The 15,700-nt window shown below is 35.8% G+C and overlaps 1 protein-coding gene across 11 annotated transcripts in view; it reads right to left on the bottom strand.

Moving 5' to 3' along the window:
- The window catches only part of CCDC171 (coiled-coil domain containing 171), a 183,344-nt gene that overhangs the window by 124,063 nt on the left and 43,581 nt on the right, over window positions 1-15,700 (bottom strand). For all 11 annotated transcript variants that reach the window (XR_010352356.1, XR_010352358.1, XM_064403322.1 and 8 more), the window contains 4 exons: window positions 12,158-12,260; window positions 6,151-6,254; window positions 3,259-3,348; window positions 1,224-1,424 (listed from right to left, as the gene is read on the bottom strand). Coding sequence is in view for 9 of the 11 variants with exons in the window: in XM_064403322.1 (XP_064259392.1) it covers window positions 1,224-1,424; window positions 3,259-3,348; window positions 6,151-6,254; window positions 12,158-12,260 (498 nt within the window). In the remaining 2 variants the exon portion in view is untranslated. The remainder of the gene's footprint in view (window positions 1-1,223; window positions 1,425-3,258; window positions 3,349-6,150; window positions 6,255-12,157; window positions 12,261-15,700) is intronic.

Below are 15,700 nucleotides of genomic sequence, written 5' to 3'. Positions count from 1 at the left end.
ATTAAGACAACAATAGCAAGTTGTAGCTCAAAAGTCACAAGGACAAAGTCTGTAACTATTGCAAAGGTTCCCATTATTTTCAGGGGCCTTGGTGGAGATTTTACATTAAGAAAATACAAATGGCCAAGTTTGGAAAGTTGGATTTTTCTGAGCCCTTTCCATTACACCTAGGTATATTTTCTCACAATTATCCATGGTATTTTAGGTAATTAAAAATAAATTGTAGTTCAGTTTAGTTGAACTTTGTTTCTAACAGATCTACAAATTATCCAAGGAAAATCCAATGTGCCACCATCATTACATCTGATGTTCGAGCTGTGATAAAACTAGGATGATAATTATCCATTTGGCGCAAGAAACAGGATTCCAAGACCCCAAATCAATTCACACATGTTGAATGCAACCACAGGGTTGTAGACATGCTGACTTTACAATATAGCCAGACTTCTCGTTTCCTCCACTTTAATCATTATCTGATGTGTGTAACAATTCCAGCTGCTTCATGTGGACCCTATTTAAATACCAGACTGTAAAAGAGGTGGAAAGAATGTTTCCTTTCTACTCAGTTGGCATCCATGTCCAAATTTGTGGAAGTAATGAGCTCAATATGCACAACAACTACAAGTATATCATTGCCATTGCTAGTACAGAACTGCTTTATTGGGTGGAAAAACCAACAAAATTAACGTCTGTTAATACATATAAGGAGAGAGATAATAGTCCTGAAATAAGACATTGTAGACCTATTCCCACATATAGCACACCACAATCAGCTAATAGATAAAAGGTAAGAATTTCTAGGTTTTGTGACATGCATGCAAAACTATCTCAATTCCATATTTGCTACCTATCAATTTCCATGTGGATAAGCAATTAACGTATGACAATGACAATATTACATATTTCAATTGTAAAACATTTCTGCTAACTTTTAGTTTGAAAGAAAGAAATAATTGTCTGTCAGGCATAGCTTTCAAATAAAGTCTGTTTTTCAAAAATTCAAAATACTCAAATGATTAAGTTATTAGTTCTGATACAAGAAAGGAGAACCAATATGTCCTGAAATCCTGCAGATATTAAACACATATTTCAAAATACATATCTTAAAATCATATTTTAGGGATAAATCTGTTAAAACTAAGAGTAACTATCTGATGTATGTAAATGTATAAAGCTGAGATTAAATAAAGACTCTTTGACAGTCATCTTGTCTCTAGTAATACCTCCATATCCTTCTGGTAAGCCCTGGTAAGCTTCTGGATTTCATTTTCAGATTCTGTGGCACGTACTCGCTCTTTCTCCCAGCATTGCTGTACATCCTGTAGTTCCATTTTTAAAGTTTCTATTAAAGTCTCTCTGTCGGCACACTTAGTGTGCAGACAGCTTAACTCTTTATTGGCATCAGCCAAGGTATCCTGCGCTTCCTGTAAAACAGAGGAATTTAACAGAAAAGCTGGTATAAATTTTAGTCTATAAAATGCTACCTTATTCAAGTGTTCATCACCTGAGGAAAGAAACAGTCATATGACCACATGTATTCACAAGATTCCAGGCTAGGTGGACTTTAACTTTCAAGAATAGAATTTCAAAATTGACAATAGGCCTCTTCAACAGCTTGCAACTAGACAGCATTGGAAATCCATCTCTGACAGGTAAAGGCTCCATGATGCAGTAATCTACACGGTACCCTCAACGCCCACAAATGAGATGCAGAACACAGGGATGCAACTTAATCTCTGCAGAGTGTAAAGCTCTCAGACCGATTGAAAAGATACATTATTTTCTTAAGTGAATCCCTGATCCGTTAGGGCTGAGTCTGCAAGCAACACAGCTGCTGTTGTGCATTGTATTCTTTACATGCAAGATTAAATAAGTGAGGACTCTCTTTGGAGGCTTGACTATGGGAAATAAGTAATCAGAAATAATCATAAATACATAACCAACACCAAAATCTCACCAGGCAAACATAGAACTTAATACACAATCCACTTTGAGCCAAAATATGGTGCAGTTACATTGGATTTCCAGCATCACTAAAGTTTGCAAAAGGTCAAACTGAAAGCATGGTTTATTTTTCATAAAATCATAGTTTCATAGACCATAAAATCATACATAACATACCACGAAATTCATCAGAATATGACAAGTTTTATTCATCTAAATAAAAACATTAAAATATTAAAGTAATTTTAATTTTCTAGTACAAATGTTTTCAGACTCAATCTAGATCTTGATCATCTATACAATATTATTACCAAAAATTTAGAGAGATTGAAAACTGGCACATTGCATAAAAACTAGTACCCTGTGTATGTAGCAAGCTCAGTTTGTGTGTGAAGAATACAAATATCTCTAGCAAAGGGTTGCAAAAGTTTTAGGTGACTTAAAAAGGTGTTGTAACAGAAGTAGAAATCCTAAATCTTCAGAATATAAATTAGTAAAAAAAGTTCAGAACGGGTGACAACACATTATGTGAAAGTATTCAATAATGTGAAGATTCAGTGAATGTTACAGAAAAGCACTGCATAAAACACAAAGCAGCATATCCTCAGAAAAAGAATCTGAAAAATGCTGTGTTTATGGACATTTTATTTTGGCAGTAATACAATACAGTGCTAGTTGGGAGATTAAGTTAAAACACTACCTCAGGACTTGCTCACTCCCTTGGCTATTGATTTAACCAGACAGGACATTACAAAAGTGGTGTCAGCCAAAAGCAGAAAAAAAAATTTTTGTTCCAAAACTAAAGGAAAGAGCTCTCAAGTGTTTTTATCTCAGGTAACTTTTACTCCAAGAAATTTAGGCCACACACTTTATAGATGTTAAAGACAACTTGATGCATCACATGGATTAACATTTCTGACAAACAGAAACAAAAAAAAATAACTGAAGAATTGACATCTTTAATAAAATATATACCTTCATATGCAGAGGTATTTAAATTCTCTTTCCCTTTTCTTGAGAAAAATAGTTAAACAAAAAAGATTACTGATAACAATTTCAATGTTGAACAATACCCTGCAAATTTATCAATGCATTTTAATTATTTCAGAAGTACAATCATTGAAATTATGTACTTTATAGTGGTAACCAGGATAAAGCAGCATGGTTTCACACAAACTTGCGAGGTAAACTAGTTTGTTCAACAGACTACAATGATATAAAGACTTACCCTGATAAGAAAAAAAGATACTTTTAATCCAGAAAGATACCTTTTGCAGAATGTTCAAATTTTATGCTAAGTTCATTAAACCATACCTTAAGGTCTTGTCTTAAAGCACACATTTTTTCCTCAGATACGTCAAGTTCTTTTGTCATCTTTTTACACAAAGCCTTTGTTTTCTCAAGCTGCAAAAAATATGAAAGTCAAACAGCCTTTTACAGATTATCTATTCAATATAATATAAAGGAAGAATTTTGCATATCAAAGTAAAAAACCAACATTTACTTCCATTCCTTGAAGAATTTTTCTATTCCATACAATCTAAATAACATACCATTACAAAACACTACATAACTCTTTTATAACGATTTAAAATAAAGAGTAGTGGCAGAATCCCAAATTGAGTCCATTCTTACCTATCCTATTAACTCTCAAAATATCTGACAAAAACACAGATTCTGAAATGCACTTGAGATTGTAGTAAATTCAGATAATTATCTGGGGAGTGTTTTGAGAGAATAAGTTTTTAAGTCAGTGGCCATTTGCAGAAATTGTCCAGCTACAAGCTTGATTCTTTACTGAGCACTAGATAGTACTCACACACTGTAAAAAGCAGCGATGTACCACAGAGGCACAGTGACTTTTAGGGTTAAAAGCAAAAGCAATCTCAGAGGTTGCTTAATATGTACTGAGGTACCATCATGTGTACTATCTTCACTTTCCCCTTGCAAAAATGGTAACAACGTACCAAAATAATCTGTATCTCTGTTTATATGATGATACTGCTAACACTTGACATTTAAGGAGCAACTAAGAAACAGAATACCTAATTTACAAAATTTATTAATTACATTTGTTTATTTTTATATTTTGATGTCAGGAAACTTGGCAGAACCCTTAGAAATAACTACAGTAAATCAAAGAATGCTACTGGAATATTTCCAGTCTTTTTATTGTTTTACTAGTTTTTTCCCTCTATCCAAACATATTCTGGTATCTGCACTATATGTAAAGTCAGAAGCTAGTTATCTACAAAACCCAAAACACTTCTACATCTTTCTAGTTTGTTGGTTTGTGTGACTACACAAACTAACTAGATCTTTTAATCAAATTTTTAACACAGTAAGTTAAAGATGACACATGACAAGTTTACCAGCATATTTCACATATACATACAGGTGTACATGTACATTAATAAATTCATCAATATGTGGGATCTTGTTGAAAATCTTTTTATAAAGAAAACCACTAAAATTTGCTTACTGTTGTGTTGCTTACTAAAACCCTTCCTTATTGTGTATTAAAACATCCTAGTTTTATTGCACAGTGCCCTTCATAGTCCCCTTGTGCATTATTGTATTATTAAAAAGTTTTATTATTAAACATATCTCACACACAAAAAGCCAAAAGCAGCATTCTCTGTGGGGGCAGGGGTAATCAAGAAGGACAGAGCACTGCCCTTTCTGAGCACCACGAAGGTGCTCAGTGATCTCTGGCTCCATATGACAACTTCAGGGTCAGTCACACACAGTCCTACTGGGAAGTCTTGTGGCAGGTCATCTGTTGGTCCTGCTCTGCTTGCGATTTATTTTCCTTGACAGTTCATTCTTCTTTCTGTCAGAACACTCTCTTTGCTTTCTTAGAAGCCACCCCCTTGGTCTCCCCACTGCTGTCTCTGGCACAGTTTCACAACAAAGCACATCACTAAGCCAAAGCCTGCTGAGTCGACTTTTCAACTGTGCTGCCTATCACGTGATGCTCCTCCTCCCAAATAACAATTCGCTGTGGGTAATATGTTCCTAGTTACTCTGCAGCTTCCAGACTTGGGTCTCAGAAGAGTTTCATAATGACTATACACATCAGTTCTCTTATCTCGCTGGGAGAGACTTAACAGTGCTTGCTGTTTAAAAAGTATAATTGTTGCCATGGTCACTTGTTTTTGTGCCCCTTGAACAAACTCAAAGGTCTTGTGGGAGATCATTCTTTTCCCAATAAAAGGGGCAAAGCTGATATACTTTTCTTTTTTTATTTTTTACTTTTTAATTTTTTTAACCTGTTGAGTGACCAGCTAGACAGTAGGTTTTGTCTTTTGTTTGTCAAAACAAAAGACAAAACCTAGAAATGAAATAGAGTGCTAGCATCTTTACAATCTCATCACACCTTGCCTTTCTGTATTTGCCAGTTTTATTAAAAAAACTAATGACAAGTTTGTACAAAAAGTTTTAATGGTGCGGTTAACTTCTTTCTATAGCCTTTAAAGCCACAAATTAATAAAACATTTACACCCAAGAGGAGTAATTTAGTCAGATAGGAAAACACACAAGAAAATAAATGCAAAACTGTAACTTCTAAGTCAGTGATATAAAAGGATAGTAGGAGTGCATGGAAGACATCTGATTTTTTTTCAAGGATAAGTTTCCCAAAATTGAAATATTTTCATTATTTTCTTATATAATCTAAAGATAGTATTCTAACAGTCCTATTTTAATCGAAATTATAGCAAAATAGCTGCCAAAGAGAATCCATTGAAAACACTCTGCTCAGAAAATTATACCAGTTTTAGAAGTACAGGGGAGCATGACTATTTACATGTGTGATAGCAGTGAATACTGACACTCAACCATTGTGTATTTAAGAACACTGCAGTATATGCAGCTGCCCTTTTAGATCATTATCTTTTAACTAAAATTCTATATATGAATGGCTAGTTATCCTAAATGTTTTTTGAAAATAAGCCCAAAAGACTGAACAAGAAAATCAAATTAAACTAGAAAGACAAAAAGCTGTTCTCCCTGTCCCCACAAATGTGAAATTTTACTGTAGGGCAAGCTTAGAGAAATAGTAGCAACAGAGATTTTTTTTCTTCGGGCATACTTGAAGCTGTCTACTCAACATTCCCACTCTTCTGCCTTTTTTTTACAAGCAAAGGGTATGTTCTGCTGCAGGCCAAATGCAATACATATAGTGCCAAACATTGCAAGTGTTACCTCATTAGACGTATCTTCCAGCTTGTTCTGGTAAGCTGTCAAGGTACACCTCAAAGTCTCAACGACAGAGCAGCTCAGAGGTTTATCTTTGTCCTCACAAGTGCCTGAAGGAAAACACAGAACAAAAATTAAGCCTTAAAGCCACAGAGAGAAAATTACTCACCCTGGATGTGAGGTATTAGAATTAGTTAGGGCTTCAGTGACAATACAGAACACTGAAGAGCAGCCTTGTTTGCCGTGAGAGATATAGCTGTATAGCCATGCTTTCACAGCAAATATAGCTAAAAGACATCTGTATAAAAGCTTCAATAGAAGATACAGAACGTTAAATTCTGGATTAAATTTATATCTAATGCATTTGGTATGCAGTCTCACATATTATTTCTGCTGTGGTCAAACCTGTATCATTCAGTCAGACAAGCCAACTTGGAAACCACATAAATATATACTTTGAAAAACATGTCTGAAAGTTAAGAAAGTTACACTTTTCCTGACATTATTTTGCTGTTGTGACTAAGCATGCATATAGTAATGCAGTATTTCATTTACTTAAAGCCTATCAAGCCAAAGATCATACGATAATATTATGCTTGGAGAGGACTTAATAACGTTTTAAATTATCTTGAATGTTATTCTAAAGGAAATGACAAGAAGAAAATTATATGTCTGCAGTGTCCTATGTAATGGTACAATTATAAATCTGATATATCCATTATAGACACACTAAACGTATTTATTAAACCTTTAGATTGAGACTTCTGATCTTGTTGTCTTAACTGGGGACACATGAACAAGTCTGTTCATTCCAAAGTGCATAGAACAATGTGTCAAAAGAGCAAAACAATACTGTATTGATCAAGAAGTCACAAGATGTCAGCTGAGATTCAGTTTCCAAGAACAAACTTTTCTTTTTTCCTAGTGTTACACCACAATACTAAGTTATTGACAGACCAATCCTCTCAGCATTACTCATATTCTTAAGAAGCTTTTATCATTCACTTTGTGGAAAATTATAGTATAAAACCTTTCAACAATTTTTAACATGTTCTATAAGCAAAACTATCTTCACCGACTCTAACAGCAGCCTTCTTTTGCAAAAGTGAAAAATCTGTGGATTTTAAATCCAGGAAGGCTAAATCATAGTAACTCTCAGCACAACTAACAGTGATAGAGGTGCTGATCACCAGTGTCACTATGCAATTTACACAAAGTGGCTCATAAGGTGAAATCAGGTACTAAAGTCTGAGACTTTTCTTTGGCTCTCCATAAAACTTTATCAGAGTAGGCCACCTACATACTTGCAGGGCATTTTTTAAAAATTCTGTAATTAATGTCATCTAATAATTCTACTAAAGTATTGTATAAAAATTATGAAATTCCTCCTGTAGGCTACACATGATACATTAATAGAACTCAGTGGAAAACTTACTTAAGTGTGCAAATCAGAACATTCTGCCAACTGCTGTTTACAAAATTTTTTCAATTAGTTACCTTTTTCTCTACCAACTTTTGATAATACCAGAAAGTATGAAGTGATGCTCAAGCTGGACTAGGTGTTACAGTCAAAGTCCCACCTATTCAAAGCAACACATATTTGCCAGATTGCTTTCAGTAACAGGAGCAAGATAGCCCTACAGCATGCACATCCCAGTGACTGACCTCTGTCCTATCAGCCACTCCATCAACTTACCAGTTTCTAAAAGTCTGTAGAGTCAGGGAAAAAGCAAGAGTTTCTTAATGACAATTCAGAGCCCTGTGAATCCTAGAGATACCCCAAACAATAGTGTTACACTTAAAACCAATCTACGAAGAATTCAAAAATCTGACCTCTTTTGAGAAGTTAAGATTTCACATTGAAGAAAGTGACAAGTGTGACCTTACAATAATTTTTATCACATAACCACAACTATAGCTATGCACAGAGCTCCAGTCCAGTCTTCTCATTTACAAGACCAACCTCTCACCACCACCCATTGTAGGAACATTCTGCATTGATCTTGTTGCACAAAAAAAACCCAAAACACTATTTTTTCATACTTGTAGCTCTAGCAAAGTGGTAACACACAATTCTCATTCAGTTTAAAACAATATCTGTTAAGTCAATCCAAGAGTTGTCTTCCATACCATAGTTTTTGTCAAACGGTCTAAATAATGTATTTTCATATTTTAAGTCCCAACCTGCAATAATGTTATTAATATCATGCTTGCCAAAATTAGAATTTTGCCAGTAAACTTTTCATGCTGTCATTCCTTGCCTTTGCTGTAACCCTATCTCTAGGCAGCTCAATCTGCCAATAGAAATACAGATTCAGCCTACCTGCATTAGCTGAAAACAAACCTACAGCTTTAATGCTGTCCAAATGTTGTCTGACTTCATATAACTTGCAGGAGACACGCAACATAATCCAGATGAACTCTTTTGTGGCAGAAGCACCATATCAGCAATGAGATAAAAAACCCAACCCAGTACTTGAAGTGTACGCCCAGTATTGCCCAAGAGTTTGAGGGAAGAATTTGGGGAAAATGCCAAGCTCCATACAAGTCTTAAAGAAGTATACAAGTGAATAAACTCTTAAATCTGCTGTTTCAGACTTTCTGCTAGCTGTACTGGACCAAGGGTAGGAAAAGAGATAATTTTCTTCTTGACAGCTCATATGGTGCTGTGTTTTAGATTTTTGACCAAAAAAGGTGGTGCTAACTCAAAGCAGATAACACTCTTAGGACTTTGTGCTCATCTCACCTTTTTTTCAGATTACTACAACCACAGTTACTTTTTTCCTAAAGACAAACATTGCTAAGAACATACCCTATTGCTGAACAACTGCACAATGTGATAAACTGAAAAGAAACAAAGTGAATTCATGCAAATGAATCAATGAGAATAACAGTGCTCTAGAAAATGTATAAAGGTCACTGGAAAAGGAGAAAACAAGGATTTATGCTTGTATGTATAAAGAAATAAAAATCTTTGTAAAACCATTTAGGTTTTCATCTGTATTGGGTTTGCGTGGGCAGGCATTTGATAGTGGGGGGGCTTCAGGAGTAGCTTCTGTGAGAAGCTGCTAGAAGCTTCCACCATGTTCAGCAGAGCCAATCCCTGGATTGGCCATGGTGGCCATGGTGGCTCCAAAGGTGGATGTGCCACTGGCCAAGTCTGGGCCAATCAGAGATGGTGATTCTGTGATAACAGGTTTAAGAATAAATCAAAACAAATGTTGTGGCGCAGTTTTAATTGTCACGACAGAGAAGCAGGAGTGAGAACAAGTGAGAACAACTCTGCAGACACCAAGTGGAGAAGAAGGGACAGGAGGTGCTCCAGGCACCAGGGCCCACATTTCTCTTCAGCCCATGGCACAGACCATGGTGAGGCAGCTGTGTCCCTGCAGCCCACGCAGGGCCACAGGGATGCAGAGATCTACCCGCAGCCCGTGGAGGAGCCCCACACTGAAGCAGGCAGATACCTTGGAAGAGGTTGTGATCCTGTGAAAGACCTGTGGAGAGAGGGCCCTTGCTGCCAGGCTGGAGTAGCCTGTCCTTGGAGGATTGCACCCCATGGAAGAGTGATCCATGCTGCAGCAGTTTTGGGAGGACTGTTGCCTGTGTGATGGACTCACGTTGCAGCAGTTTGGAGGGAACTGTTGCTGATGAGATGGAGCCATGCTGGAGAAGCTCTCAGTGAACTGTCTCCTGTGGGATGGACCCTGCAGTGCAGCAGGAGAAGGACTCCTGTCCTGAGCAGCAGGAGAAGCCAGGGTGATGAACTGACCGCAACACCCATTCCCTGTCTCCTTATGCCAGCTGGATAGGAGGTAGAGCTGGCAAAGGAGATAGAGGGAGGGAAGGTGGTTTTTTTTTAAAGGGTTTGTTTTACTTCTCTTTATCCTGCTCTGATTTTTTAGTGGTAAGTTCATATCTGTAAGTTAAGCCTGTTTTGCCTATGATGGTATTTGATGAGTGAACTCTCCTGCTCCTAACCATGAACCCTTTATTAAATTTCCTCTCCCCTGTCCAGCTGCATGAGTTAGCAGCTTTCATGGGTGCCTGGCATTGGCCCACATCAACTGGGCCAACGATCAATACTATCATTAAAATACAGTATTATTTTCTCTTTACTGTATAGCCTAATAATCATAGACTGATTAGTACTTGAATTAAGGGGCTGAATCTTTCGTGTTGGATTTTTAATACTGACAAATTTTTAAGTAGATCTCTCAACCCCTTGAGTTCAATGTTGACCACAAGAACGACTCCCCTATCCGCTATGGCTTATGTAGCCCCTCATCTAGTAATTAGACTACAAAGATATATTTAAGATTTTTACTTTTATTGGCATATGGGTATTATCATTTCAAATATAATAACAATGATTTTTTAAAACTTTAATAAATGCTATTAAATACAAAAATTGTAAGTACACCACAGTAATAATACAGTAATGCAAAAGCATTAAAAATTAAGTTTCAAATTTAAAAGCATAGCAAATATGTAAAACAAAAGTCTTAGTCAATGTATATTCTAATATTAAAAACTGTAATTGACTGTAAAGACTCAGTCAATTCACTGCAAAACTAAATTCTACTATATGCCTCAAGAGCCTCTTCACAGTTTCTAAAGCTTGAAAAAAAAAAGATCTATTTAAATTAGTTTAAAAGTTTATCTCAAACAATGCAAATTAATACTGAAGGTACTGTTATTGAATTTCGAATATTTTATAGAAACAACTTAAAACTGTTCTCAGCAAGGCTTACCATCCAAAAGACAATTGCTGCTTTGGAAACTGCACTTTGGCATCAGTATCCAGCTCCCCCCAGAATTACTCAAGTCCTTTTGAGCATGTGGAACTTTGTAAAACTGTGGAAAATCTACAGTCTTAAAGAATTTTTCAACTACAGGTAAACCTAGAGGTTTTATCATAGTAATCACATTTATAATTACAGAATAAAACTGATACCAGTTCCAAAACAAAAAGCATATAGCCTATGCAAGGAAATCAAGGCATCACAGAATCCAAGCTTGCCTTTTAGGGACAAGAGAAATCTCCACAAGTTGTTTCTTTATTGAAATTCAGTATCAACAGGCCCTAAAAAAAAAAAAAACCTCTTTGTGAAGATACAAAAAAATGTATCTTCATTTAAAAGTATTTTTAGCAACCCATTTGTGTCTGTTGTTGCTAAAAAGCCCAAACACATATCATGATATACATAAAACAAACCCATTTGCTCTATAAGCTCCATTTTACTTGCTTTCTTCCAGTTTACTTTCACTGTAAATTGGAAGCATTTTGTATCTATTATGCAATTTTTCTAACAGGAATTAAGTTTTAGATGAAGGTTTCTAAAAGTGTTCAATTTTCAGCTTTAAATAAATCACTAGCTTGATGTTGAAGTTCAGCTTGTTTATGTTAGCCACTATTTCAAATTTCTAACCAGGCAGGAGTTTGTTAAGTCTGATACAATAATTATATATAAAGCCAGGTAGCAGAGTGACAACCACTGAATTACAATTAATTTTAATGAAAAAAAGGAAATATTTGTTCTGCATCAGATTAAATGAATGCAACATAGTATGTGTCCACAATCAACTGTGAAAAGTATTGTGTTGCATCATGTGTCCTACACAACCTTTTTGAATATATGACCTTTAAGTTGCTGAAGGTTGCCTCAGAATTTGGCTCAGTTCAGGCAAAACATCTGTTCCCTTTGCAGGTATACTGTAAGGACTTTTTTCTCAGTTGGATTTAGAGCACAGCAAGTGAGCCCTTTTCTGACCGATCATATACACCCCAGCATTTGTAAATCAAGCTCTGGGCTGACAACAGCAGGTCCACAATCCGTCACCCTTTCTCAGCTAGCAAGGCCATTTGACTGCTGTGAGAACTGCTCTTATCATGTCATCAAATCAAAGCATGTTGAGAAGAGGGAATGCAAGAGGCATCTGCAGAATTCCCACAATGTAGTGACTTTGGAACATTGACAGATGCATCTGTCATTTTATACCTTCAACTAACCTGCTGTCCGCTGGCCTGACATAGCAAAGCTGTCCAAGAGTAACTCCAGCTCTCTCATGTTGTTTTCATACGTCTCTGTTAGAAAGACCTGGTGTTTCTTGGCCTTTATTTGACAGGAGGAACAGACAAGACAAGAGGGGGTGGGGAAAAAACACATTAAAATAAGTAAACAGAAGAAACACACATCACAATTATATACTCTTCCCTTTTTAAATTTAAATTTCTGCTGTATTTCTTTTTATGTCTTTTCTTGAGCCAAGAGACCTAACATGACATAACAAATAAGAACCTTGTAACACACAACACAAAACTAAAAGATTTCAAAAGCAAAACAAAAGATGAGGTATAAAAACTTAGTCTGCATCATCTTCTGCTTTAGAAGTATCTTAATGGTTATTAAATTCTATCCATCTATGCAAGAAGTGAAATCTATTGTTACATCTTACAAGGGCATCCAGAAAGACACCCAACTACTGGCAGACAGGCTAGCAATCCATGATTTGGCACACAGTCAAATCCCACACCTATTTTCATTTGCAAACCTGCCTACTTCAATTGTTAATACACTCCACGCAAGATAGGGATTTCTTCAATACCAAAACCTCATCCCCATACATGGAACATAAAGCTATAGAGTTCTTAGCACCCCTATCACTGAATTTTCTTAAAGAAAGCTGTTCACTAAGTGCAGTCTATTTGTCAAATCAAGACACCAAATTTTTCGAGGTCAGAAAAGTTCTACAGTAGATTTTTTTAAATCACTACAATAGGAAGACTATACCAAATCATTCCTTCAATTTACATCTCATAACTTGCAGTTTTCAAAGACATGCATCCATAATTCCAGACCAAGGTCCTTTTGAGTATATGGAATTTTGACTTCTCAAGGAAATGTATGATTTTAACTGCTGACTGACAAAAAAAGTAATATATCTCAGAAACATAGAAAACCTAAAAGCAGCAAAAAAAAAAAAAAGAGTGAACAGCAGCCACCCCTACCCCCAAACCCAACTCAAGAGTAAACTAGATTTAAATAACTTCACAATTTTCTTATGACAAAGGTTAGGGTCAAAGATGACTCGTGGTCAAGGTCTCACGACTTCTAACTGCTCAATTTATTTCTAAATTCTAAATTGTAACACATGTTTGTGTGATTTCCATTTGTACTTGGTAATGGAAAGTTAACATTTTTTACTGACCAACATTCTACTGTTTTCTATCATATCTAGAGACTGTTGTTTTAGTTATGCTTCACTGCATGTCAAAGAACCTAGGCAATTTCTTATGTGTGGGAAACATCCTCCCCAGGAAAACTGCTACATACTGGTAGCATATAACTGTCAGGATAAAAAATAACAAGAAATGCATTTAATTCTCTGCAGTGTTCTTCACTATTCAGTTTAAATATTTTATAAATTTGCTTTACTCTTTCAATTTTAATTATATGTACTGTATATCAACTAATATATTATTCATATGTGTATTTCAGTGTTAGGTCCCCTGCAGCATTTACACGCTTTTCCTTGTGTGAGAGTTTGTACTACACTTCATAAAGAATTTCCAAATCACTTCTATATATTGAAAAATAACCAAGGTTTAATTCCTTCTCCATAAAATTATAAACACAAATAGAACTTGTAAATGTTAGGCTCCAGTATAATATTTTATGGAATTAAAGCACAATAAAGTAATTTACTCTTGTGTACTGACATCATATCAGAGACCTCACAAATTAAAAATAAGGAAATATAATAATATGAAAAGATCACAATAAAATAAATATTCTTTTTACATAAAATACTCCATCACAGAGACGGTGAGACTAAATCTTCCCAGAAAAACATTTTTCTATGGAAAAGTAAAATGTGAGAATTTTTTTCAATCTTCTCATCCAATTTTTCCATTTTGTTTAGTTAATTTACTGTAATTTAGTCAGTGTGTTCTAGTCTATTCAGCCTCTACTTCTCTATACTTTATTTGCTAACTGCATCTATACATCCAAAGTCAATTTTAGTCCCTTTTTCAACAGCAATAAAGATCAAAAGGAAATTACTTAGACTAGCCAGTCTCTCTACACTTGAACTGCAAAATATTTAGTATCTTGCCTTCCTAACTTCTATTTTCAATCGCTGTCCCCATTATCAGAAATGTAAGGAAAAACCTGCTGTAAATTACACTGCTAAAAAAACTGCTGTAAATTACACAGTTAAAAATCCAGGTACAGTCCAAAAGGATCTATTATTGATCTGATTTCTTATGTCTCACTGACAGGTATCTAATAAGAATGCATACAGTCATAAAATCTTGAATTTAAGCTGACAGGACCTGTGGAGGTCATCTGGTCCCACTCCCCACTCACAGCACGGTATGGTTGAAGGCAGGTTAGGCAGCTCTGGACCTTGTTCAGTCAAGTTTTGAGTATCCTCAAAGATGACATTTCAACAAACTCTCCAGACAACCTGTTCCAATATCTCACAATCTGCATTGTGAAGTTTTTTGTTTTCCCCTTACAAGTAATTATAACTTTCCTGTTTTCTCTTGTACTTCTAATGCACAGATCTAAGGAGAGTGTAACTCCATCTTCTCCAAAGCACCCACTTGATAGTTTACAGCAGTAGCTATTATCTCCTTAGTTTCTTCAGTCTGAACAAACACAGGGAGTATGCATAATGCTGTACTTTGAAAAGGAAAATGGAGTATATGAGTATAGAGTCAAACACAATCAATTGCAGTTGACAGATTCAGCTGTTCTAGGAGATGTGATTACAATCCTTCTCAACAACTCCATCCATCAATATGTTTTGCTATTCCTGTAGAACTACTGGAAAAGTACAGGTGCAATTGTTTCCTAGGTTATTTCAAAAGGGAAATCAGTTGACAAGAAAACTGCTAAAGCCTTTACATAAGGAGAGTCTGCTTCACAGCCCACATTAGTAAACAGGTGGAAGAATATCTGTAAACTCAATTAAAATTTATAAGTCTTCTGCTGACTTTGTTGACTTTCTGTACATCAGAATGGACCATTCTTGACCTAGACACTGATCCTTGAAAACAACCTTGAAAATCCAAGGTGAGGTCTTTATGGATGTGCAGGGGACTCCTGACTAAATTCAAGTACTAACAGGAAGCATATAGAAGATTGTTTAGACATACTAAACTTGGAAAAATACAGACACATTGTTAAAGCCTAGAGGGATATGTTTACGAATGCCAAAATCCACCTATAGTTGAATCTGATGTGGGATGTGAAGAGCAACAGTAAAAGATTTCTGAAGTACATCACCTGCAAAAGAAGGACTAGGCAAAATCTGGGCCCATTGCTAATGAGGCAGTGATCTGGTGACTAGGAGAGAGAAAAGGCCTGCTCATTGCTTTTTTTTCACCTCAGTCTTCACTCGAAGAACCTGTCCTTGAGGATTCCAGGTCCCTGAGATGAGTGAAATTCCCAAGAACACTTGAGAACTTAAAATGCTCAACATATACTAGAAGTATTTCCCATAGTCCCCAAAGACAATTCCCTTCTTCACAATATATTCTAAACTG

This window comes from Passer domesticus, chromosome Z (genome assembly GCF_036417665.1).
Source record: "Passer domesticus isolate bPasDom1 chromosome Z, bPasDom1.hap1, whole genome shotgun sequence".
NCBI classification, from domain to species: domain Eukaryota; kingdom Metazoa; phylum Chordata; class Aves; order Passeriformes; family Passeridae; genus Passer; species Passer domesticus.
The sequence above is the reverse complement of the archived record's forward strand: the minus strand, read 5'-3'. Positions and strand labels throughout refer to the sequence as shown.